General features: G+C 44.8%; 1 protein-coding gene across 3 annotated transcripts; it reads right to left on the reverse strand.

The window, feature by feature from the left end:
* Window positions 1–5,294: 5,294 nt before the first annotated feature.
* ASB15 (ankyrin repeat and SOCS box containing 15) lies at window positions 5,295–22,771 on the reverse strand. 3 transcript variants are annotated; one of them, XM_083399766.1, is made up of 11 exons: window positions 22,286–22,426; window positions 19,356–19,499; window positions 18,678–18,730; window positions 17,548–17,679; window positions 16,088–16,246; window positions 14,616–14,861; window positions 11,545–11,716; window positions 9,721–10,291; window positions 7,876–8,029; window positions 6,173–6,574; window positions 5,295–5,503 (listed from the first exon to the last, which is right to left on the reverse strand). In XM_083399766.1, exons 2-10 carry the CDS (start codon window positions 19,475–19,477, stop codon window positions 6,402–6,404), a joined length of 1,782 nt encoding a protein of 593 aa, XP_083255892.1. In that variant the 5' UTR covers window positions 19,478–19,499; window positions 22,286–22,426; the 3' UTR covers window positions 5,295–5,503; window positions 6,173–6,401. The 3 variants fall into 3 exon arrangements, with proteins under 3 accessions (XP_083255892.1, XP_083255894.1, XP_083255893.1); XM_083399768.1 differs by lacking the exon at window positions 7,876–8,029 and having other exon boundaries at window positions 22,417–22,771; XM_083399767.1 differs by lacking the exon at window positions 7,876–8,029.
* Between the last annotated feature and the right edge of the window lie 3,528 nt (window positions 22,772–26,299).

Genomic DNA, 26,299 nt, shown 5'->3' on the forward strand with positions numbered 1-26,299 from the left:
CCAAAACCATATCTCACATCCCACAAATCTGTTCCACTTCCCAGTGGGGAGGAGTTGCGGTGGAATGTGTGGCCACCCACTCCCCTTTGTCCCCCGTTGCCCGGGGGATCCCGGCCACGTCAGAGCCCGGCCAGCCAATCCGCTGGCTGGTGGGGGGCATGGCCGGGGCTGTTTAAACTAAGGAGTGAGCCAGAGGACTTCCTCTTTGGTTCGCTTCCTCAATCACCCGCCCTCCCTCCCTATTTTGCAGGTTAGGCAATGGCCTTGCTATGGACTTCGGTTGGTCGCCTTGGTTGTCCGAGGGGCCTGGTAGGAATTTTTCCACTTGGCAAATTGGCACTCGCCACTTGGTTTTCGCCTACCTCGTAGCAATCGTCACAACTTTGTTAGGGTTGCGGTTAGGCATTGTTTGACCTTGTGTGGGGGAGGGGGAGGTATGGCCATCACCTGCCCCTCCATGCTTAAGGGTATTCCGTTAAAGGAATCTGGGGGTGTTGATCTAGTCCGAAGCCCAGCTGGGGGGCTAAGGCCTTGACATGACCCCGATGGGAACACCAGGGGGAGCTTGAGTTGGTTCGCATCAACAGGGCTCCCCCTACTGGTGGCTTACCCTTACTGGACTCCCTGCACAATGGGCAGGAGTCAGATATAGTCAGGTCCAATCAATGCCTAAGCCAATACTGCTCACATTCTGTAATTCAATAAAGTTGTGGCCAAAATTTGCCCAATAACATAAACCTAATATCTGTGTCCTTATGTGAGTTATTTCCAACGAGGGGGGGGCTGCGGGGTCTCGACACACAATCCCTGAAGCCCTAACAGTTGTGTGCTTCCACCTGAGCCCCCGGATAAGCTACTGCAGGGACAAATAGTGCCATGGCGGAAGGTGTGAAAGGTTCCTCGTGCCTCTCACATTCAACTTGTGTCAGCTTGACTTGTGCAGCTACGTAAACACCTTGTGTTTTATCACACAGGTACTGCAGCGATCCATTTTTGGGAAACGAAGCCTCTCTAACGTCGCTGCATGTAAACCTGTGTTACAAAGCTGTTTCTTTAATGGGTGGGAGGGAGGCTGAAAAGGGTGAGAGAGGTCGAGACTTTCAGACATCCAAGCGTGGCTGACGGACAGACAGATGAGACCATGTGAAAGCTGGGCATACTGTATTGTCCTTGAGAACGATGAGTCATCCCCTCCATTTAACAGTGGTATCAGGGCAGCAACACCAGGCAAAACATATTGCTGAAGGCATGTGAAGGAATAACTTTTCAGCTGAGTGTTTTTGTCAAATGGCTCTGTTGTTCAGGTTATCTGCCCTGATGGTACTGTAAACATGAAGTCAAGGTGGAAAGCATGTTCTTTTTCATTCTATCAGTGAGTGATAGAGCAAGGCAGAAACTGTTTGACAGTGGAACAGTCTCCTTCGGTAGGTTGTGGGTTCTCCTTCCTTGGAGGTTTTTAGGCAGAGATTGGATGGCCATCTGTCATGGATGCTATAGTTGAGATTCCTGCCTGGTGGGGGGGGGTTGGACTAGATGACCCTCCCAACCCTACAATTCTGTGATTCTACAGTAAGACATGAGCGAAATATTTCCCGTGCAGACTTGGCCTCTTCAAAGTGTCTAGCACTGGATGCAAAGTTCAAGCTAAGGCAAGCCCACCATTTGACATGGGCTAATTCAAGCAGCAGGTGACAAAATGCCATGACAAGGCAGCAAATTGGTTTATTCAGTGTTATGTATACAGTGGTACCTCGGGTTAAGAACTTAATTAGTTCTGGAGGTCCGTTCTTAACCTGAAACGTCTTAACCTGAGGTACCACTTTAGCTAATGGGGCCTCTCGCTGCCACCGCACCACCACCGCATGATTTCTGTTCTCATCCTGAAGCAAAGTTCTTAACCCAAGGTACTATTTCTGGGTTAGCACCTGAAGCGTCTGTAACCCGAGGTACCACTGTATTTTCATGTACAGTGGTACCTTGGTACTCGAACGGCTTGGCTCCCGAACAAATCAGCTCCCGAATGCTGCAAACCCAGAAGTTAGTGTTCTGGGTTTGCAAACGTTTTTCAGAAGCCGAACATGTGACGCAACTTCAGTGGCTGCAGGAAGCTTCTGCAGCCAACTGGAAGCTGCGCCTTGGTTTTTGAACAGTTTCGGGAGTCGAACGGACTCTCGGAGCAGATTAAGTTTGAGAACCAAGGTGCCACTGTATATATTTACCCTCGCTGAAGAAGGTCACAATTTGGATTTTCTGCCTCAGGTATCAAAATGCCTTAATCAAACACTCTCACTATATTGTATTTCTCCCTAAACTCAGTTCGCTTTGCTCACTCACTTTTTATAGGGCATCTACATGATGTTGTTTTCAAATCATTGCCTTCCTTTATTTTTTGTTCCTTTCAACTTATCTTAGATTGCATAAAATCCAACGTTTTGAAAATAACAGAACAATAGCAATTATTTCTGCAGCTGTAGATCACCTTAATAATGTATTCTTTTTTTTAAAAAAAAAGGTGTGGCTTTGTTGAGTGCAGTGAACCTATCTTTACCAGCATACTTTGATTACTGCTTTTTTGGCTAGGCACTATTTTGTCCCCATGCTTAATTTTTAATCCACCTTGTAATTAGAACAAATTTAAATGCTAATTTTTAAAAGACAGTATTTAAATAGGCACACGATATTAAAACTTTATGCAAAGAAGTGTATAGTACTATCTGCAGATTGATTTAACATTTTTAAACTATGGCCACTGAGATTTTTATCCATCTATTTATTTTTGCCCTAAACACTTTCTGATATTTTACATGGTTCTACGTATAATGCTCTAAAATGGACATGATGGGAGTAATCTATTAAAGCAGAGATGGGTCTTATGTTGTTGAATTCCCATACCCATCAGCCCCAACCAGCGTGGCCAATGGACCGCAGTGATGGGGGCAGGAGGCCAACAATATCTGATAGGCTACATCCTCCATCTCTGTATCATGACTCTGTTACTGTGAAATCACAATTCATTTTAAAGGCTCTTGCCTGATAATGCACAGCAGAAGCAGCCTAGTGGGTGGTGCCCTGTATTATTGCTGAATACTTCTGCGTGCTACCAAAATTCCCACCCTAAGAACATGCTAGGGTGTTATTTAAAGAAGAAATACCCAAATCATTCTCACTTGACTTGAATGTGTATTATTGTTCACATTCACACAGCCCCCTCCTACTGACCTATTTTCCTGGCAAACACTAATTACTCGTTTCTACAATGTAACTTTTGGGTGTAGAAGTAGGATGCTGTAATTATATGACTTTCCATGCCAAGGCACTTAGTGGTGCAATCTTTCGCTCACAACCCCAGAAACACAGTTGTGCACTAAGAGAGGGGCTGATCCTGAGAGTCTGCGGGGACTCCCGTCCTTTGCAGTTTTGGCAACTGAAGGAGATGGCTAAAAGCAGCATGGCAGATCCTTAGTCAGAAAGGAGGCTTTGCATAAAGTAAAAACAATCAGACCTTTCAAGTGTCCCTATAAAGCGAGATGAGCGCCACAACCCCAGTGTCGGTCACGACTGGACCTAATGGTCAGGGGTCCCTTTACCTTTACCTTACTTTCCAGGGACAGTCCCGGATTTACAGAAGCTGCCCCGGTTTCTGATTTGATCCTAGAATGTCCCTGTTTTCCTTAAAGGTAAAGGTACCCCTGACCATTAGGCCCAGTCGCGGATGACTCTGGGGTTGTGGTGCTCATCTCGCTTTACTGGCCAAGGGAGCCGACGTTTGTCCGCAGACAGCTTCCGGGTCATGTGGCCAGCATGACTAAGCCGCTTCTGGCAAACCAGAGCAGCGCACGGAAATGCCGTTTACCTTCCCGCAAGAGCGGTACCTATTCATCTACTTGCACTTTTACGTGCTTTCGAACTGCTAAGTTGGCAGGAGCAGGGACAGAGCAACGGGAGCTCACCCCGTCACGGGGATTCGACCTGCCGACCTTCTGATCAGCAAGACCTAGGCTCTGTGTTTTAGACCACAGCGCCACCCACCCCTGTTTTCCTGAGGACGTCCTTATTTTCATTGGAGAAATGTTGGGAGGGTATGGAGTTATGTGACACCCTGAGCCAAGGATATAAGTAACCATACAACCTTTAGAAAACATCTGAAGGCAGCCCTGTATAACTTTATTACATTTTTTTGTATGTTGAAAGCTGCCCAGAGTGGCTGGGACAATCTAGTCAGATGTACAGTGCAGAAATAATAAAATTATTATTAAATAATAATAATAATAATAATAATAATTGAATAGGATGTCCCTATTTTCATTGGAGATATGTTGGAGGGTATGCTTTCACTTATTCCAGCCAGGGAACAATGTGGTAATGTGTGCCTGTCCTTCATCTCTTCTAACTTCTCGCTTGACACTCTCAGATTCCCTTAAGTTTACCCCCACCCCGCAACACACAAATAATTCAGTGTTTGCCTCCAACAACCTTGGGCCCTAGTGCTTTGGTCTTGTACCATAGCCATACCGTGTCTCTCTTCCTCCAAAATAGGCACAAGTCAGCAAGAGATTATGGCCACATGCCTCATAGGCGTATCATTCAGCTAGGTTGCTACTGGCGCTGTCAACAGGGATAATTTAAGCACATACAAATTGGAGGGGACTAAAATAAAACACATCAGGCATGCTTTGTATGCCCCAACACGGATACTCCAGATATATCCAACATCTAGATTGAAATGGGCTGCTTTATTAATTCCCAGTTGTTGGCTTTTGTACCAGGGCCAGTTCTGTCAATTTTGATGGGGTGATCAGCTTTCGTATTATATGGATAACTTGCTGTTTTTCTTGCATCGTATCTTGAATTTTGTATACCCTTTGTTCTTATCAGCTGGCTTGGATCTTTTTCGATAAAGGACTCAAGTGACATTTAACAGCAAATTATTTGCATCTCGCCCGTCAATAGCGAATCATTGTGCATTCGCATAAAAATAGTGAACCGTTATTAGTCAAATAGCTGGATCGCTATTTAGTTTTCTACATTAAATGCCGTGTTGCTCCCTTTTTCCTTTGGATGCTGTAACTGAACTGAACATTTTATAGTGAGGTGTTCACGGAAGTGGCAAAGCTAGGTCCAAAGGGATTCCATGTGAAGATCGTAAGAAGGGAGACTTCCCGTATCCTGCTAGACCCAAGAATCATGGGTACAGATCATGCCTGAATGCTGGTGTTTTCTTGTGTGTTTTATTTCTGGTTTGGGTACCAAGTGTTAGATGTATTAATGCTTAGAGCTGAAGTGGAGTCCAAAGATCAGGTTCAATTTTTATTTTTTAAAAAGGAAAGAAAAAATAACTGCGCTGTAGGATGGATATGTGAAAATATACAGAATTTAATTGCAATATGTATTAAGAGAGGCAGTTATTTGTATCACAGGAAGAGCACAAATTTATATGGCTTCGTGTGGGGGGGGGCGAGAGGGGGAGGGAAGGAATGTTGGTGCCAAGGAACCACGAGTGAAACTACCGTATTTTTCGCCCCGTAGGGCGCACCGGCCCATAAGGCGCACCTAGTATTTGGGCGGGAAATAAAGGGGGAAAAATTATTTCCCCCCCAAGGTGCAAGGCTGTGGCGGGGGAAGCCCGAGCTTCCCCCGACCCCAGCCCCCAGAACAGGCTGCTCTCCGCAAGCCATGGGAGCCCTCCCGCGGCTTGCGCAGAGGTACCCGAAGCCCCGGCGCGACTGCTCAGCACGCCGGGGCTTCGGGATAAGAGGCAGCTCTGCGCAAGCCGGGGGAGCCCTCCCGCGGCTTGCGCAGAGCTACCCGAAGCCCTGGCGCGACTGCTCAGCACGCCGAGGCTTCGGGATAAGAGGCAGCTCTGTGCAAGCCGGGGGAGCCCTCCCGCGGCTTGCGCAGAGCTACCCGAAGCCCCGGCGCGACTGCTCAGCGCGCCGGGGCTTCGGGGTGCAGGCAGCTCTGTGCAAGCTGTGGGAGCCCAGGGGGAACTCCCACGGGCTCCCACAGCTTGCGCAGAGCTTCCTGAAGCCTGGAGAGGGAGAGGGGTCGGTGCGCACCGACCCCTCTCGCTCTGCAGGCTTCAACGAAAGCCTGCACTCGCACCATAGAACGCACACACATTTCCCCTTCATTTTTGGAGTGGAAAAAGTGCGTCCTATAGGGCGAAAAATACGGTAAGTTTGTGCAAGAGCTCACACAGTGCTATAAGGGATTAACACGTGACAGCAGCTCTCATGTTTTTGAAGAACGTATTTGAATTTAGTTTCACTTGCCTCACACAACATGCAAGAAAGCAGACGGTCTCTTCTGGATGCAAAGCCCATAGTTCACCATTCGGGCACCCTTATGCTTGCTCCAAATTTAACTTCCAAGTAAATGTGTTAATGTCTGGATTCTGCAAATCACGGCAAATGTAGGTCCCTTCCATAAAGATCATACTCTTTGTAGAGGATATAGGCTTTAAGAACCGGTGGAACGGGAAGCCTATTCATGGACAGCGTCTTCTGTGTCCCCTCCAATCCCATACATTTACGTATTTTCAGGCGGCACAAATGCTTTAGCGGGCGAGGATTCTCTGGAAGATGAAAATGAAACAAAAGAGGGAAATGCAATGGAAAATATGTCCCATGAACGTAGTGACTATCTAAGAGGCATGGGGGGGGGGATCGGTTCACACTACAAACAACTAGCATAGCACATAGCAAATACGATGCCAGCACAACCTAAAAAATACGTCTATTTAACAATATGTACAGTATATTTTTCCTCTGCCCTCCTTGTCCCTTTCCCCTTGTGTGTTGTTTTTCTTTAAGACGATGAGCAATGCAGCCAGGGACTGTCTTGTTTTAATTGATTGAAATGTAAGCCACTCTGGGAGCCCTTTTTTGGCTGAAGAGTGGGGTGCAAATTCTCTAAATAAATAAAATTAATAAATACTGCTGTTTTTGCCACTAATACCCATTTCTTATGTGCTGCTATGGCATAATGGCTTATGGCATACAGCTTGGCGACTCTGCTTAATACCTTGCCCATTCATGCATGATGCTATAAAAACTAATGATTATGCAGGTCAGGTGAAGCATAGAGCTGGAAAGGGGGGTTTGTCACCTAGTTTAACCCTCTGCAATGCAGGTATATATCAACACGGCAGTCTCCCATCCAAGCTGAAACCATACCGGACCCTGCTTAGCTTTGCAAACATGCCAGCACTTTTATAGCTGGACCACTAGGAAGAAAGCAAGCTTTTTTTGTGGCTCACTGCCTTTACCAATAGAGTTTCTAAAGGGCAATATTCAAATTAAACCGTATTCACATATGGATTACCGCTAGTGCACTGGGATTCCCACCCTACTCATCCCCCTCATGTGTTTTGCGTTGTCCCAAATCTGCTCAAGGTTTTAGGGAAATTGCAGGTGGAGATCATTCAGTTGCGGAAGGAGAAACCCCTGCACTGATGGACTGCGTACCTTAGCACTATGCTGAATGCAACCCATAATATTTCTTTTCTTTTCCACATCAGGGGTTACAGAGCAAGCTCTCTCCCTTGCTACATCCACTCTGACAACCCCACCCATCCCAAGACTCATCCCTCCATCTGAGTTCTTATCTTTTTTTGCTGGGCAGAGTATTACTAGACTTCCCTCCGCTATTCTCTTGATTCTTAACACATTTATATGGAAGTAAATCCTCTTTATGCTAAGTAAAAAATGCTTAAAATCAGGGGATATATAATCCCTCGGAAATAAATGGGGCTACTGAGAGAACGCATTCAAGTGACCTAAAATACACACTTTTGGATCTACGAAAAATGTGGTCCAGCTATTATTTACAGAATTCAACAACGTGCATATTTCCAAGCCAAGACTGCACATTTACCTAATATCTGCTGGATCTCTGCCCATTCTTTCTGGGTCTCCAGGACAAACTTAAGTTTTGTGCAAAGGGGAACATAATCCATGTAATCTATCAAAATACGAACGATGGGTCCTACTAAATGTTTCATCCAAGGAACCGTGATAAAGTCACAGAACTGAAACGAAATATATCCAGTGTTATTTTTTAAATCTCCCAAGGTATATGTCCTTGCAATAAAATTGTGCAGAAATCACAAATATATCATGATAAAATACAATGCAATAATCCAATAACTATGGCACTTTGCTTTAAGAGACCGAAGTGAATTCTAGATTCAGGTAGGTAGCCGTGTTGGTCTGAAGCAGTCAAAATAAATAAAATAAATAAAAAAATTATTCAGTAGCACTTTAGATGCCAACTAAGTTTGTTCTGAGTATGAGCTTCCATGTGCATGCACACTTCTTTAGATACACAGAGAATTCTTAAAAGATAAAAATGCCATCTTTAACTTCTACTATTATGTGTGTATTTGAGAGATATTGGGATGCTACATTTTGAAATGAAAAGAGATACATTATTTGACATCTGTTTGTGTTTGCCCTGTGAGCAACCCAATCCACAAAGCTGTTAAACTAGTATTGCCTTTCATACTAATTAAAAAGATTAATAAGATTTTCTTGCACTGTTGTAGTAATGCTGATTTCTTATGGCCAGGAAAGATGGCAGAGGTAAACAGATCTATCACTTGTTCATATATCTTTCCCTTAATCTAGGAATTAATATAAGGTCAGCCAAACACAAGACAGACCTCTTTGCACCTAGCACCCAAGAGGCAACTAGGATACCAAGTACTGGAACGACCAGTGGTCTCTTCGAGCTTCCACTGGTACCACCTTAATATTATTTTACATTTGAGCTATTTTGTGTCTGGGATAGCTTTGTTGCCCACATAGCATTGCACATAATATTGGTGATGTTCCAGCAAAAGTTCTTCCTAGCACCATGCGCCAATTGAATGTATATCATTTGTTCATGGAGTATTCCTTTTACCAATGGGTGATAAGATCAGGTTCCTATGAAGTCAGCGTCACTAAATCAGCTGGCTTGAATTTACGTACTCTGGCCTAAGTGATTTTAAAAAGCTAGACCAATGGGCCTGTGTTATGTATGCATCCCTAAGCATCCTTATCAGCTGAGGAAAGAACACAAAACATGTGCCAACATTTTCTTCCTACAATAGCCCTTAGCTAGCAGCATCAGCCTCACTCTATACTTGGACTTTGTTATCACGGCTAAAAATAGAGGAAGGGGTGATTATTCATAAAAATCTATCCCCTTTGCTCCATTTTCCGTTGGAAGCAGGCACTCTAGTAATAATGAAATGCTTACGATCTTAACTATAACAGTAGCCAATATAAAACCCCAGATTTAAAATGTTAATTAAGACTAAGGTAAGAGTAAAGGGACCCCTGACCATTAGGTCCAGTGGTGGCTGACTCTGGGGTTGCAGCGCTCATCTCGCTTTAATGGCCGAGGGAGCCGGCGTACAGCTTCCGGGTCATGTGGCCAGCATGACTAAGCCACTTCTGGCAAACCAGAGCAGCGCACGGAAATGCCGTTTACCTTCCCGCCGGAGTGGTACCTATTTATCTACCTGCACTTTGATGTGCTTTCGAACTGCTAGGTTGGCAGGAGCAGGGACTGAGCAAGGGGAGCTCACCCCGTCGCGGGGATTCAAACCGCCGACCTTCTGATCGGCAACTGATCAGCAAGTCCTAGGCTCTGTGGTTTAACCCACAGCGCCACCTGCATCCCTTCAATTAAGAGTAGTACAGAGCAGAATGGAAAATCCTGGAAGGTGCTTACTGGATTATCTTTAATGACACAAGATGTCCATCCTGGTAACACCTCTTCCTCCGGAGTTGACCATACGAAAGAATTTCCAAAGATGTCCCCATGCATGCAGTCAAAACACAGATCCACAAGGTATCCGTGATTCAGCAGCAGCCTTAGCATTACTTCATCATTCAAGGCGTACTGAATAGCGCTGGGGAAATGGGTGTCATTCACAAGGTTAAAGTAGCAGTTGACATGTGCTCCGTAAGAAAGAAGCAGCCTGACGATTTCGTGGTTGCCAGCTCTCACGGCCACGAGGAGGCAGTTGAGAGGGTCTTTATTTGGGTCTGCGCCAGCTTGCAGCAATACTTCGGTGGACAGAATGTCGTTGTTGGAAACGGCAAAGTAAAGCGCCGTTTTCCTTTCGTCGTCGTAACTTTTAGAAATGTGCTCTGCCAGGGTGGCGTTGACATCAAAACCATTTTCAAGGAGGAGTTCCAGGCACTGTGGATTTTGGCCATCTGCCGCCGAGTGCATGGGACTTTGCCCGCTTTTCCGGATAGCAGTTTGGGATGTCACGGGAATTAGGAATTTCAGGGCCCTGAGGGCAGAAAATGAATTTAACGGGGAATCTGAAAAACACAACAGGCTGCCACACTTTTTCTGCCATCAGAAAAGCAACTCTTGTTTCAGTGCTGGAACGAGGTGTTGTGTACCCTATTATTTTGCTACTTTTTCAGTTGTGGGCTTTATAATAGGTTCTGATAAGTAAAGTCCGCTATCTGTGTTAAAGGTATAATTATACGTACAGCTTAACACTTGATTCTTTATGAGACGACCTGTAGCTCACTGAGGTCGTAAAGTTCAGTTCTACTTGAAAAGGTCTCTCTCTCTTTTTTTTATAATAATATTTTATTGAGATTTTCACACAAAAAAAGAAAAACACAAAAATAAAAAACAATTAAAAACAGTTCAATCCTTCCTGACATATCTTGCATTTATTTGTTTCTCGGACCTCCCCACACCTCCCCTCTTTGTATTCCAATTCAATTTATTTATTCAGCAAATCCTTTCCCTCTTTACCTTTATCTTAATCTTGATCTTAATATATTATAGCTTTAACTTTCCACCTGTTAACATTCCATTTTTGCATATTCTTTCATAACATTATTGCTAAAAACCTCTTAACCTCAATCCAACATCATTCTAACATTCATTAATTTTGCAATATTTCTGTAGATAGTCTTTAAATTTCTTCCAATCTTCTTCCACCAGCTCTTCTCCCTGGTCTCGGATTCTGCCGGTCATTTCCGCCAGTTCCATGTAGTCCATCAACTTCATCTTCCATTCTTCCAGACTGGGTAGTTCTTGTGTCTTCCAATACTTCACGATGAGTATTCTTGCTGCTGTTGTAGCATACATAAAGAAAGTTCTGTCTCTACTTGAAAAGGTCTCAAGGTGCATTTCCAGGAGCAGGAGCAGGGACCAAACAACGGGAGCGCACCCCGTTGCGGGGATTCGAACTGCTGACCTTCTGATCAGCAAGTCCTAGGCTATGTGGTTTAACCCACAGCGCCACCCACGTCCCTTTACGTAGAATAGTTTTCTTAGAATAGAAGCCCCCTGTTCACTGGGGCTTATTTCCCAGGTAAATGTGCATAGGGATGCAGCCGCAGACTTTAAGCTCATTTGGGCACCTTCTTTGGCTTATATTATATTGCTATGGTGTCACATACATTGGTAGTGGCACATACGTACCGAAGTACTGTATAACTAAAATCCAAAACGAAAACATTTCTATTCTTTTTGACACAAATATATGTGAGCCAGGAGAGCGAAAGGAAGAATACTCACAAATAATGCCCCTCGTACGCTGCTCTGTGTATAGGGAGCTGCCCTGCCTTATTGGGCAAATTACCGTCTCCCCCATATTCCAACAGCAAAGTTATGCAGTCCGGATTGCCACCTCCAGCTGCTTCAAACAATATCGATGAGCCATCATCAGCTGTAGCATAAACATCGCCACCTAGCGGAGGAAGACAAACCAACCATTTAATTCAAAATAATATTAAGTAAATACTCGCATTAAAAAGGGCAGCAATTTCTTCTCCTGTTTATTATTTACGGAATTCCAAAACGGCCTCAGAGTAGAACAGAACATTTGAAGAGATTAAAGAGATGTGTTCTTCTTTAAGTGACAATCACTTGCGTTTTAAGGGTGAGCACATATTTTTTGCAGGATTTGACCACCACTTCTATTTTGACCCATACATCTCAGAGACTGATTTATTTGCAATTGTTATCGGTCTACTTGGAATGGAATGACTGCAAGTCTTCCAATTTTATATAAGCTAAAAACTTAAATGCCTTTGTGGTGAGCCAGGAAAATAAAAATATTGTTGTGATTCTCTGTTGCAGGCACAGAAATCAACCATAAACAAAAATAAATGTTTGTTATCAAGGTGCTCTGTGATAGAATTGTCACATCAAACTTGGCAATTGCTCATTTGTGTCTTCTAGTTTACTATTTCACTACACGTGTCTAGATGATTTACAATTACAGCAATTATTAGGGCTGAAATTGAATTTAAACTCAACAACACTGGGAGTCAAAAAGGAAAACATGCAGTGCAGCCCAGGTTAAAACCAGACAGTTGCAAAAAGAATAGTATGCAGTATTTAATTAAGGGAGAAATGGTTCATCGACGATGTTTGGGTTATATTTTCATTTTGGCCTAAGAGCTGCATTAAAATTACATTTTTAAATTACATTTTTATTTACATACCACCTTTCCTACAGAGAGTTCATAGTGGCATGCAAGGTTCTCACCCTCCCTATTTTATCCTTACAACAATGCTGAGAAGGAAGTAAGTTAAGACAGTCATATGGGTCAAGGTCACCCAGTGAGCTCCACGGCTCAGAAAAGATTTGAATCCTAGTCTCCCAGGTCCTAGTCCATCATTCTAAACACTACAGCATACTGGTTCATGACAGGCATGATGAGTTTTTTATAGGGTTGGTGGGACCAGTCCTAAAACTTTACCAGGAGCAATGTAATCAGCTTTCATTTGAGGTGTACTTTAGGGGCTAAGCTAAAGGTTGAGAGCAGAGGAGGACGATATATATTTTATATCTTGCTTGCTTTTAAAATACCCCAAGGAGCCTTTTCAGATGAGAAAGGCTACAAATCGAAATTAATTGAGGAACAGTTGGTTGGGGACAGTTCTTCAATACCAAATACTTGAAAGAGTCCACTGCTCCTGAGTATAATGAGGATTCAGGTATAGAGAGCAAAACCAAAGAAATGAGGTTTTGTGCCTATGTGACCTTGTACTTCCTTATACAGCGCAATATTTAAATAACTGTGAAATGCCGCATCTTAATCTCAGTGTCACAAATTATCAAAGCACTATTACTTTTCTCTCTCCTTGACATTTTATGAACAGTTAACGTGGTACAAAGAGGAGATATCTACGGTTGGGTTTTTCCAATTCTTTTTGTATACTGTTCTTACTTGAAGAAAGTCAATGCGTTATAGATAGATAGATTATACCATTATAAACTCAGGCACAACCCTGTGAGGAAAATTCAGGGACATGCCCAAAGACAAAGATGTTCACGGCTGAGCCAATAACTGAACCCAGGTCTTCCCAGTCTGTCCAACACTCTATCTCATTACATCAAACTAGTTTTTTTCAGGCTAAATAGAATGACAGGGACGTGGGTGGTGCTGTGGGTTAAACCAAAGAGCCTAAGACTTGCCGATCAGAAGGTCAGCGGTTCGAATCCCCGCGACAGGGTGAGCTCCCATTGCTCGGTCCCTGCTCCTGCCAACCTAGCAGTTCAAAAGCATGTCAAAGTGCAAGAAGATAAATAGGTACTGCTCTGGTGGGAAGGTAAACGGCATTTCCATGCTCTGGTTTGCCAGAAGCGGCTTAGTCATGCTGGCCATGTGACCCGGAAGCTGTACGCCGGCTCCCTCGGCCAATAAAGCGAGATGAGCGCCACAACCCCAGAGTCGGCCACGACTGGACCTAATGGTCAAGGGTCGCTTTACCTTTACTTAGAATGAGAGTTTGACTCATCTAAGGCAGCTACCTACGGTATGTTCCTAAATGGAGTTTAGGATGGGTAAGCATAGAAGTGGACTTGAATAGGTTCGGGCCATGCCCTCAGAGATCCTGGCTAGGTTCTGCTTGTGGACTTCTCATGGGCTTGTGGTTGGCCACTGTGAGAACAAGATGATGAACTAGATGGACTGCTGGCCTGATCCAGCAGGAATCTTCTTCTATTAGGGTTCATTTGAGGTATAGTGATGCTAGGGGCAGCCCAAGTCAGACCCATTGAAATCAATGAATGCAAGTTAATCATGACATAGATACCATCCTAGGTTTCTGTTCCCTGGACAGATGTGGCCTGAAAGGAGCCCCTGAAGACCTTGAAGGAGATGATGATGATGGTGGTGGTGGTGGTGATGGAGACGATAACACTAGTACCCCACCCATCTGACTTGGTTGCCTCAGCCATTCTCGGTAGCGTCCAACATATATAAACATAATAAAACATTACACATTAAAAGGCTTCCCTATAAAGGGCTGCCTTCAGATGTCTTCTAAAGGTCATAAAGTTACTAATCTCCTTGACATCTGATGGGAGGGCGTTCCACAGGGCAGGTGCCACTGCCCAGAAGGCCCTCTGCCTGGTTCCCCGTAGCTTCAATTCTCACAGTGAGGTAACCGCCAGAAGGCCCTCGGAGCTGGATCTCAGTGTCTGGGCTGAACAATGAGGGTGGAGACACTCTTTCAGATATACAGAGCCAAGGCCATTTAGGGTTTTAAAGGTCAGCACCTACACTTTGAGTTGTGCTCAGAAACAGAGAGCCTTGCCGCAGCGTAAACTGCTACCTGTTGAAGTACAAACCCACCTTTATGAATGAGATGCTCCAGCACATCACAGTGGCCGTATTCAGCAGCTACACCTAAAGGAGTCACTCCAAATCCATCTCTTAGGTGCACGTTGCCACCATTCTTCAGCAGCAGAGCAATGATGTCATTGCGGCCCTGTTTCGCCGCTTCGTGCATCGCCGACCAACGTTTTACACATGGCTGATTGACGGTACAATTGAATTCAATCAGAACGGAAGCCATTTCATACGAGCCCTGTTTTGTTGCTTACAGATTGAAACAGACAAAAAGAAGAGATGAAACAATTTAGATATTGTGCTTTTTCTGCACTCCTCGCAACCCCACTAAGTTCAATGAGACTTATTCTAACGTAGGTGAGTATAGCAGAGGCAGCAAATCACTTTTGGTCAGAGGGCAAAATCTGATCCGAACCAACCTCTTGGGAGCGGTATTCCAATGGTGGCTGCAGCAGAGCAACAAAAAATAAATAAACTTTATGGCCAACGATACATATGCACATGCAACAGTTCCAAAAAGCATGCACACCATTCATCCATATTTGCAGAAGTTCCCTTGTGATCCTCTAACCCAGGGGTCTGCAACCCGTGGCTCCGGAGCCGCATGTGGCTCTTTTACAGCTTTGCCGCGTTTCCGGGGCGGATACTAGCGAGGGGAGGAGGCGCATTATGTGCCCCGACACTCCCCACTGTGGCAGGTGCTGTACTGGCTGTGACGTCGCATGGGGGCAGTGCGTGCGTTAGTCACGCACCGTCCCGACGTCACCTTCCCGCCCGCCCACTACATTGTAAGGGGCATGTACGCTGGTCACTGTTTTGAAGGGGAGTGAAGAACACACACACACAAAAAGGTAACTTGTTAATTTAACGTCTATTTCTATGAGGAGGAGTAATTCTGAGGGGGTCAAACAAAGAAATAATAAAAAAGTGACAAAAAAGTTATTTTTATAATGACGAGTTTTGCGGCTCCCAGTTTTTTTTTCTTCGGAAACGGGTCCAAGTGGCTCTTTTTGTCTTAAAGGTTGCAGACCCCTGCTCTAACCCTTCCCCCAATCCCTTCATAAAACATATTCAAAATTAATATTGGCAGAGTAGGGCTTCCTCTTTCTTTCTGTACCACTTCTGAGACGGGGCAGGAATGCACATCCTTAGAAACAGCAGCTTCCTGCTGCTTCTTACCTGGGCTTTTTGATGTTAATTTGAAGGCTTTAAAGTACTTGTGGCCTCTTCCAGAAGGACAAGACCTGTCTTTTTTCCTGTAGAGATGGTTTGTTTGTTTTTCAGGTTTTTATCGGTAGTGTTTATTGCAATTGGTTTTAGCATTCATATTGTGTGGCATAAAATGTGTTCATTAAGCTGGGAGGGGGGGGAGGGCATTCTCCAGCTGCATGTCCAGTTTCCAGGGTGACCAGCCTTTGATTCTACATGAACTAGCAGCAAGCCCAAACACTGCAAGCCATTAATGAAGCAATTACCAATCAGAAGAGGAGTCTCTCCTTTCCGGTTGGTGGTATTGGGCCAGACCCCCTTTTCCAACAGCGTCCTGACATTTCCTGCATGGCGAGATTTGGCTGCCAACGTCAACGGTGTCTCTCCATCGCATGTTTTATATTCCCACATTGCTTTATAAGACGCTAGATTTATTATTTTTTTAAAAAAACAAGCAAACACCTGTATCAATGCCACATTTGTAAAAATGCACATATATTTTTTAAAAATTAAACAATACAGTGGTACCTCGGGTTAAGTACTTAATTCGTTCCGGAGGTCCATTCTTAATCTGAAACTGTTCTTAACCTGAAGCACCACTTTAGCTAATGGGACCTCCCGCTGCTGTCACGCCGCCGGAGCATGATTTCTGTTCTCATCCTGAAGCAAATTTCTTAATGTTGTATTTTACTTTTGTTTTTAAGTTGTAATCATTCATCTTGTTTTTATTATTGCTTGTAAGCCGCTCTGAGCCCGGCCTTGGTTGGGGAGGGCGGGGTATAAATAAAAGATGATTATTATTATTATTAACCCGAGGTACTATTTCTGGGTTAGCGGAATCTGTAACCTGAAGCATCTGTAACCTGAAGAGTATGTAACCCGAGGTACCACTGTAGCTTGCTTATTAATTTGTGTCTTATGAGAACATGTATGTATTTGATTCATGCTTTCATCTTAACCCAAGCAGGCTCCTCTGTACAACTTCTGGATGAGATCTTGCCTGAGTAGCAGAATGCTGCATGAAGGGAAGGGCGCTAGAGAGTATAAATCCAGAACTGAGAATAAATACGCATTGGCTATCAATGGCTGCTAATCATGATGACTATATATGCTGACTCTAGAATTAAAGGGCACATTCTTCCAAATGCCAGTTGCTGGGGAAAAATATGGGGAGACACCTTTTGCTCTCACATCCTGCTTGTGAGCGTCCCATAGGCAACTTTGCGAAATAGAGTTAATAGGAAATTTGATATGACTTATTTCTTTGCCACTTTTCATTCAAATGAATCCCAAAGTGGCTTACAAGCAATAACAACATGATAGAACATAATAGAACATCATAAATACAGCATCTACCTGTGTTCTCCCTGATGCTTCATGGAATAATGCATGAACCAGACCTTTGAATTTAGTAAGGAAAGCATCTTAAACTTATTTAAAAGTGTGTGGTCTGTTCATTGCTAGAGGCATAGAAAGAGGAGGCAAACATTTTAAGGCAGACGAAATAGGATATGCAAAAGGGTTTAACAACTTACATTCCACACTATGCTGCTGTTTAACTCTTGGAGCGTTTTAAACCCTGCTGGGAGCTCTCTCCCACTGGAGAGTGTGCAAAACTCCATGTTTTGAATCTAGGCACACAGTCAATTCTTTTTGTTAATTACACACACATCTATTTCACCTCCACAACAATATTTTCCATCTCTGCTAACCTGTGCCAACTTACCATCCAAGATTACTTCAAGTATCTGCTGAATTGGCTGAGCAGCAGCTTCATGTAAAGGAAACCAACCTCTCTCATCAGCTTCATCCAAAGCATATTTGTATTTCACATAGTCTTGAAGCTCAGATACTCGACCTCAAAAGAAAAATAATAATCCAGTGTGAAATAAACCCAAAGGCTAACTCCATGAAGAGCAACGGTCATCTTTCAAAACCAGAACATCTTTAAGCTAAGTAATTTGGTCAGGGTTAATTGGCAAAAAGGGACGCGGGTGGCGCTGTGGGTAAAACCTCAGTGCCTAGGTCTTGCCGATCGTATGGTTGGCGGCGGGGTGAGCTCCCGTCTTTCGGTCCCAGCTCCTGCCCACCTAGCAGTTTGAAAGCACCCCTAAGTGCAAGTAGATAAATAGGTACCGCTTAATAGCGGGAAGGTAAACGGCGTTTCCGTGTGCTGTGCTGGTGCTGGCTCGCCAGAGCAGCTTCGTCACGCTGGCCACGTGACCCGGAAGTGTCTCTGGACAGTGCTGGCCCCCGGCCTCTTAAGTGAGATGGGCGCACAACCCTAGAGTCGGACATGACTGGCCTGTATGGGCAGGGGTACCTTTACCTTTACCTAATTGGCAAAAAAATACAGTGATGCTGTTTTTGGGGTAGAAGTCTACAGCTCCACTCAGTAGAGTAGGAAGATGCCTGTTAAGTTGTGGGTGAACATATCAGACGACACAGCAATTCTTCAAACAGCTCTTGTTTATTCACAGGCCAGAACAGAACTGAACTGAAGGGTTCAGCCAGCCTGCTTTTATAGAGCTCCACTACAACGCAACTGTAACCACTTTCTGTAACTATCCAATCACTGAACGTCACTTTCAATCCCTTATTTGCATATGTGGACCTGAGTGAAAACTATCTACAGTATCCCCCTGCTGGTCCAGGGTGAGAACTTCAGTACATAACAGTGCCCAGATGCAGCATAGCTTTACCACAATTTGAAGTAATACATATAACCATTGAAGGAGCTCCCTCCCGTTAGACTACTAAGTTCTGAGTCTACAATTACCCAACTGCACCACCATTCACAACAATAACTGATGGTAATACAACCATCTTAACAGTGATGTCGTTTAGTACTTGTACCTTCTCTTATAGCAACTACAAGCTTTCTGTTTTGATCGCTGACTGGTAGAAACCTAGTGGGGAAAAAATGAAAGGAGAGACATAAGAGATAAGAGAGAAATAATATCTCAAGCTTTGGGAGTCTTTGCTATCTAATTGCATATATCTGCTACTTCCCCAGACTAAATCATTGTACCAGTGGTTCTGGTTAGAGGTACATCTATGTTGAGCAACACAAAAGGACAGAAGCATGCAAAGGAGTTGCTAATTTCTCAGCACTTGGGCTCAACATGTTTCCTAGTCCTCCCATATGTCCCACTGCAATCCCAAAGACCAACCAAAGGTGTTGTCTTAATGCCATCTATGAGCAAGGGATTGCAGAGGCATTCTCAGAGCCTATTTCAAAAGTGTTATAAGACCTGCCAGATGTGGTTGGTTTTAGTGAGGGTTGGACCAAATAAGGTCTTCAATAGACTGCATATTCTTTTAGGTTTATTAGTATCCATGTCAAACCATTGAAAACAGGCCATAAATTTAAATTATAAACAACTCCATAGGATCCTACAGCTTACTCTTCCAGAATAACTAGAGATTGTACCCAACAGTCAGAGCTTCTAACCAATTAGGAGAGATATGGGGGTGAAATATTGACATTCAGCACCAGACATTCAGACCTGGGCTGCAAGATTGCTGACATACCTTGCCTCATGATCAGGGGAAGAAGTTTGCTGGCTCCTTGCACTTTCAAGGGACTCCTGGATGCTAAACTGAACAGCATAGCCAGTGAGATGATCTTCATCAGTGCCCTCATTTCCTTCCATCGTCTTGGCATGGGTTTATGAGCTGTTCTCACGCCACAAAAATAAACAAGAGGTCATATCTTGCATGACTTGTGCTGAAAAGCACTCTAATTGTTTAAGTACAGTGGGGTTAATGGTTAAGCAGAGGTATATCAGAAAATATAGTGTCATAACTCTAGACAGTAGTAGGGAAAAAAACAATGTTAAAGAATGGCTAGCTCCTATGCCAAAGCTCTAAGGCTTCACTTTCCACTCATCACTAGAATGTACCTCCACATTTAACTAACACTCATATGGCCACCCAAATGAATGATTTTATGCAACCAAACTGGTCAACTTTGGCTCTCTAGCAAGACACAAAGCTTCCCTGTTCAGCATTCATGTTCAAGATTTGCACAAAATATGAATTGATAATTTTCTCGGTTCTTTATTCTAAGGTGAGAGTCCCATGGACTGCAAGAAAATCAAGCCTATCCATTCTTAAGGAAATCAGCCCTGAGTGCTCACTGGAAGGACAGATCGTGAAGCTGAGGCTCCAATACTTTGGCCACCTCATGAGAAGAGAAGACTCCCTGGAAAAGACCCTGATGCTGGGAAAGATGGAGGGCACAAGGAGAAGGGGACGACAGAGGACGAGATGGCTGGACAGTGTTCTTGAAGCTACCAGCATGAGTTTGACCAAACTGTGGGAGGCAGTGGAAGACAGGAGTGCCTGGTGTGCTCTGGTCCATGGGGTCACGAAGAGTCGGACACGACTAAACAACAACAACAAAGATTACATATGTGAGATTCTAACCTAGCTCTTCTAACTCCATCTGTGGAAAAACATCACAATTTATTGTAAAAGGACTTGATGTCTTTCTTATTGGTGGCTGTTTGCTAGGTGGTGCTCCAAACTAGAAAACTGCTAATAACTTGACACTTTTGGCTACAAAAGGCTAGCACGACAGATGTAAGCACAGGATAGACACACAGACTGATGATTTTGCTGAAATCTTGTATTGCTTTATTCAATATATAAAAGAGAGAGAAAACAATTGAGAGATCCTCCCTCCACCCACAGGCAATTATAGAATGACCTGTTAAAATAAGCAATGAGAAAAGAGATCACATTCAAAAATCCCATGAATTAGACACATTAGGTTAAGCTCACCTGCGACAAAGTGCTAGACATTCAAGGAAACACAGCAGGGTGGAAGACGGTGTTATGTTAATGTTATATTCAATTTTATCTTTCTGGTGATATACTGGTAAAATGATCTGAATTGGTATCATAATGGATTGTGTTAACAGTTCATAAATTAAAGCATACTGTATTTTTAAAGTTCTGCCTTCTAAGAAATTAATAAAGTTCCAGTGGCATAGCACTGGCAGTTTCCTTTGGAAGGAAGTCAATGGAAGCTTATTGGTGCTTTGTAATATTTGCATTTTAAAAAGCAGAGACATCACCTTGCCAACAAAGGTCCGTATAGTTAAAGCTATGGTTTTCCCAGTAGTGATGTATGGAAGTGAGAGCTGGACCATAAAGAAGGCTGATCGCCGCAGAATTGATGCTTTTGAATTATGTTGCTGGAGGAGACTCTTGAGAGTCCCATGCACTGCAAGAAGATCAAACCTATCCATTCTGAAGGAAATCAGCCCTGAGTGCTCACTGGAAGGACAGATCCTGAAGCTGAGGCTCCAATACTTTGGCCACCTCATGAGAAGAGAAGACTCCCTGGAAAAGACCCTGATGTTGGGAAAGATGGAGGGTACAAGGAGAAGGGGATCACAGAGGACGAGATGGTTGGATAGTGTTCTCGAAGCTACCAGCATGAGTTTGACCAAACTGCGGGAGGCAGTGGAAGACAGAAGTGCCTGGCGTGCTCTGGTCCATGGGGTCACGAAGAGTCGGACACGACTAAACGACTAAACAACAACAATATTTGCATTTATTTACAAATATACAGGTTGAAAGCACAGCTGAAACATTCCAACAGACAGACAAAGCTCACTGATTACACACCAGATCTTCAGGGAGACAGCCAGCACCCTAAGATGCTTGCAGAGCCCAGACTCTGCTTTGTGTCTCCTTCCCTGTCACACTCAAACTCTGTATTTTTCCATACACAGATATGAATTTTCATACAGAGAATGGGGGAAGGAGAATATTCAGATGAATCATCTCTTCTGACCATCCCCTAGCCTCTTTGGCTCCCACTGAATCACGTCACCAGAATATAATTGGCTATCAACACTGTGTCATGTCCATATTTTTATTTATTTATTTGAAGTATTTATATATTGCTTTCCATCAGAAAGTTTGCAAAGCAGTTTACAAAGTGGTACAAAGTGCATTTGGGCAACCCACCTACTCACAGAAAACTGATAGAAAGCCTGCTGTTTTGTTTCAAGCTTTTTAAATAAAGAAATAAGCAGCATAATTCCCTTGTGCATTCTCAAGTTATGATTCAGCTAAAAGCTAAGCACTTCAAAGTCAGTAGTTTTTAAGATATTTAAATATTTTTGTTCTCCAAGAGTAGTGTTTTTCCATAATGATTTTTGATGCTCACACGCATCCTAGCAACCATAGTTTCATTAATATTAAGCACACTGGACAGGTGTTTAATATTATGTGGATAAAAACTGTAAATTGGAGTTGATTAACACATAAACAATCTAAGTGCCATTAGCTTTCCTCCCCAAAACTGAAGAAGAGGACAATAAGCATGCAGGCTCGGATTATTCAAAGCAAGATAATTAATCGCAATCTATATTTGGATTTATTCCTAGTTTTAAGATACCACTATAAGGTTAATTGACAATCTATAGACAAAGGGAGCTTCTCACCTTTTCAAAATCTTGCCATTGTTTCATTGGGCCCTGAATTTCAAGCATGCAAGTATAGGCCTTGCAAATGGCTAGGTCATGTGGCATTTCTAAAATTAAGTACACAGTTGGTAGTTAAATTAAGATCTGACCTTATCCAGCTGAAACACAAGCGGTCTCCAGCCTGCAGGAAAGTATGACACATGATAGCTCCAAAAGCTCATCAAAAGTAATCCGAGGGCTGACTGGTATAATAAGATTATCTGCAACCTGATTGGCTCAGCCAGACCACTTTAAGAAAACAAATGAGCTGTCATCTTACATTAGCATTGTAATCCCAATGAAACTGATCATTAACATTCCCATTAAGTGTAGTCAAGGATCGCACCTAGATATCAGATTCTAAAAGCACTGCTATGGACAGGGCTCCAGTGAATTTGAGAGAACTGAACTATGATAGCCTCAACCATGAGCTGGTATACTTTTGATCTGAAAGCATCTTAACATATGCCTATGAGGCATACAGAAAATGCATCAATTCTACTGGCAGCACTGCTTGGCAAGATGCCCAAACGAAGCTCACCAGTTCATAATGGTGACAGCTACTGTTATCTGTTTATTTCATTTCCCCTCTCAGCATCTGTTCGTTACTAGAAGTGCTGCTTCCATTCTGAACAGGAAGGCAGTTTCTAAGCTAGCTTGACTTTCTGCCAAAAACATGGGTCAAGGTGATGTTGATTCTGGTAAGTTAGGGAGTGACATTTAATAGAACGTGATGCATCGTGCTTCAAAATTAAAGGCCAATGAAGTTTAAAAGATAGCTCAGTGCTTCTTTACAGTCGTTGACATATTCTGTGCACCTGAATCTAAATTTCCTTTGGCCTCTATGCCTGTTTTTCCTGTGATATTATAGCTATTCATATTGCTTCCTCCCGTTCTAATTAGTGAAATTTTCAAAATGCGGGAGAGCTATACTGTTTTCAGTACAGTAGATCCTCGGGTTACATACGCTTCAGGTTACATACGCTTCAGGTTACAGACTCCACTAACCCAGAAATAGTACCTTGGGTTAAGAACTTTGCTTCAGGATGAGAACAGAAATCGCGCTCCGGCAGCGCGGTGGCAGCAGGAGACCCCATTAGCTAAAGTGATGCTTCAGGTTAAGAACGGACCTCTGGAATGAATTAAGTACTTAACCCGAGGTACCACTGTACTCTCAAGTAACGTAAACTTTGGGTTGTGAAAGCGGCAAACCTGGAAGTATTTTTCTGAGTTTTGCCACTCGTCTATGCACAGAAGCGCTCTGCCACATGCACAGAAGTGCTCTAATGTGCTGCACGTGTGTGCAGAAGCCGTGCCTCTGGATACAGATTTTGTGGGGGGCGCACAGACCCCTGGAATGAATTAAATTTGTATCCAGAGGGTGCACTGTAATGCCAAATATGCTGGCAAGCACATTGTGCGGCAATGCAAATACAATCCACTAACTGCTAGGCTACGGATGTGGGTGGTGAGGGTCTAAACCACAGAGCCTTAGACTTGCCGATCGGAAGGTCAGCAGTTCGAATCCCTGCGAAGGGGTGAGCTCCCGTTGCTCGGTCCCAGCTCCTTCCAACCTGGCAGTTCGAAAGCACATCAAAGTGCAAGCAAATAAATAGGTACCCCTCTGGCGGGAAGGTAAACGGCGTTTCCATGCGCTGCTCTGGTTCGCCAGAAGCGGCTTAGTCATGCTGGCCACATGACCCGGAAAAACTATCTGTGGATAAACGCCGGCTCCCTCGGCCAGTGAAATATACTCAGAGTCGCAAAGTGATTTCATGCTCTTTATTCAGCTCATAGTGGTGAGGAAGAATGAATGAAAGTCCCCTCAAAGTATCTGCTTTATATACATTATTTACACAATGGGCTGCACATGATTGGCTAATTCTGGAATTCTACTGTAAGCCAATCAGGTTGTGGATTCACTTATATCTGGAGCATGATTGGGTGGTTCCTGCCAACCAATCAGACTGCTGCATTGTTCTAGGACCAATCAGACTGATGCATTCTGAATCCTATTGTTCTAGGACCAATCAGACTGCTGCGATTTGGATCCTATTGTTCTAGGACCAATCAGACTGCTGCAGTTTCGATCCTATTCAACTCAGTACATAACACCCCTCCCCTCTAAGTTCCAGTCCTGCCCGGGAGGTCACATTCATAGTCCTCGAGGTACGCCGGCGGCCTACGTGTACGTTGCGGCCTGTGGTGTTCCCTGGTCCGGGGTTCAGGTTCTGGCTCGTGTTCCAAGGATGCTGGCTGTGATGGGCCTGTTTGGTCTGGCGCAACCGGCTCGCTCAGTCGTGGTTCTGGTTCCAGTGTCCTTTCGGCCTCGTGGGTCCTCTCTGTATTTACTGATTCTGCCTCTCCTGCTGGCCCCTCCTGCTCTATGGGCCTCACTGCCGCTCTGTTCCCTTGGGACTCCTCTGACCTTTCCTCCTCCTGGTTTTCTCCCGGGAATCGTCGCCGTATCTGGTCGCAGTGGCGGCGCCAGCATTGCCCCCCATCCGTTAGCACCTCGTATGACACGGGGCCAGTGACCCTGGTGACTGTGGCGGGTACCCATGCTGGGCCTGCCCCAAAATTCTTTGCGTACACTGGGTCCTGGGCCTCGAAGGTCCGGGGGTTCCTGCCTTCCCCCACCACTACCTCATCCTGAGCTCTATCGGGGTGAAGGCGGTCCAATCTGATTGCAAGGCGCCGACCCATTAGTAGTTCAGCGGGGCTCCGGCCAGTCGTTGAGCTGGGGGTGCTGTGCTGTGCTAGGAGGAATGTGGCAAGGCGGTACTCCCAATCCCCTTGCGTCATGCGGCGAAGGGTGTCCTTGGTGGTCCGCACCATGCGTTCTGCTTGGCCATTGGTGGCAGGGTGGAATGGCGCCGAACGGATGTGGCGGATGGCGTTCTGCGCTGTGAAGGTTTGGAATTCTCCTGACGTGAATGCAGTCCCGTTGTCTGAGACGAGAGTGTCAGGGAGCCCGTGGGTTGCAAACAGCCTGCGTAGTGCCCGGATGGCTGCGGAAGTAGAAGTGGACGGTACCAGTGCGACTTCCAGCCATTTGGTGTAGGAGTCCACCACTATGAAGAATGTTTTCCCTTGAAAGGGGCCAGCGAAGTCCACATGCAGGCGTGACCATGGTGCTCGGGCGGACTCCCAGGACTGGACTGGGGCCCTTGGGGGATCTGGGCGGGATTCTTGGCAGGCCTGGCAGTGTTTGACCCAGGCCTCTATCTCTCCGTCGATCCCCGGCCACCACACATAACTCCTGGCCAGGGCCTTCATTCTTACTACCCCTGGGTGTGTCTCGTGTAGGGCTGTGAGGACCCTTTTGCGGAGGGGCTGGGGAACAACGACCCTGCTTCCCCATAACAGGCACCCCTTGTGGGCCGACAGTTCATGTTTGCGGGTTGTGTAGCCAGCGAATTCTGGCCCAGGGCTGTTGCTGGGCCATCCCCTCCACACCCAGTCCAGGACCCGGGAGATGACCCTGTCTTTCTTGGAATGGTGTGCAACTTCTTGTGCCTGAATGGGGCGGTCGGGAAGCAGCTCCAGGCTCATAACCTCTTGTGCAGGTGCTGGGTCGGGGCCTGTTTCCGGTAGTGGTAGCCTGCTGAGAGCGTCCGCATGGCCCATCGCCTTCCCAGGTCGGTGAATCAGTGCATACTGGTAGCTGGCAAGGAAAATTGACCACCTGAGGACGCGAGGAGACAGCACTTGGGGGGTCTGCTTTTCGGGGGCAAACAAGCCAAGCAACGGCTTGTGGTCAGTCACCACGGTGAAGGGCCGCCCGTATAAGAAATCATGGAATTTTTTTACTCCCTTCACAATTGCCAGCCCCTCCTTGTCTATTTGTGAGTAGTTCCGTTCGGTTGCGCTGAGTGTCTGGGAAAAGTATGCTACTGGTACCTCTCTTCCATCCGGGAGTTGGTGTCCCAGGACAGCGCCAATGCCATAGGGTGAGGCGTCGCATGCTAGCACCACCGGCAGCCTCTCGTC

Source organism: Podarcis tiliguerta, assembly GCF_965153285.1.
Source record: "Podarcis tiliguerta genome assembly, chromosome: 10".
Lineage (NCBI taxonomy): Eukaryota > Metazoa > Chordata > Lepidosauria > Squamata > Lacertidae > Podarcis > Podarcis tiliguerta.

What these genes read in the sequence shown, in the direction of transcription:
- ASB15 (XM_083399766.1), bottom strand. Translation starts at nt 19,477, where the DNA reads ATGGAAGGAAATGAGGGCACTGATGAAGATCATCTCACTGGCTATGCT. An exon ending in TCCCCTGATCATGAGGCAAG is followed by an intron (nt 18,731 to 19,355) that starts GTATGTCAGCAA and finishes TTTCCCCACTAG; the next exon opens with GTTTCTACCAGTCAGCGATC. An exon ending in TGTAGTTGCTATAAGAGAAG is followed by an intron (nt 17,680 to 18,677) that starts GTACAAGTACTA and finishes TTTTCTTTTGAG; the next exon opens with GTCGAGTATCTGAGCTTCAA.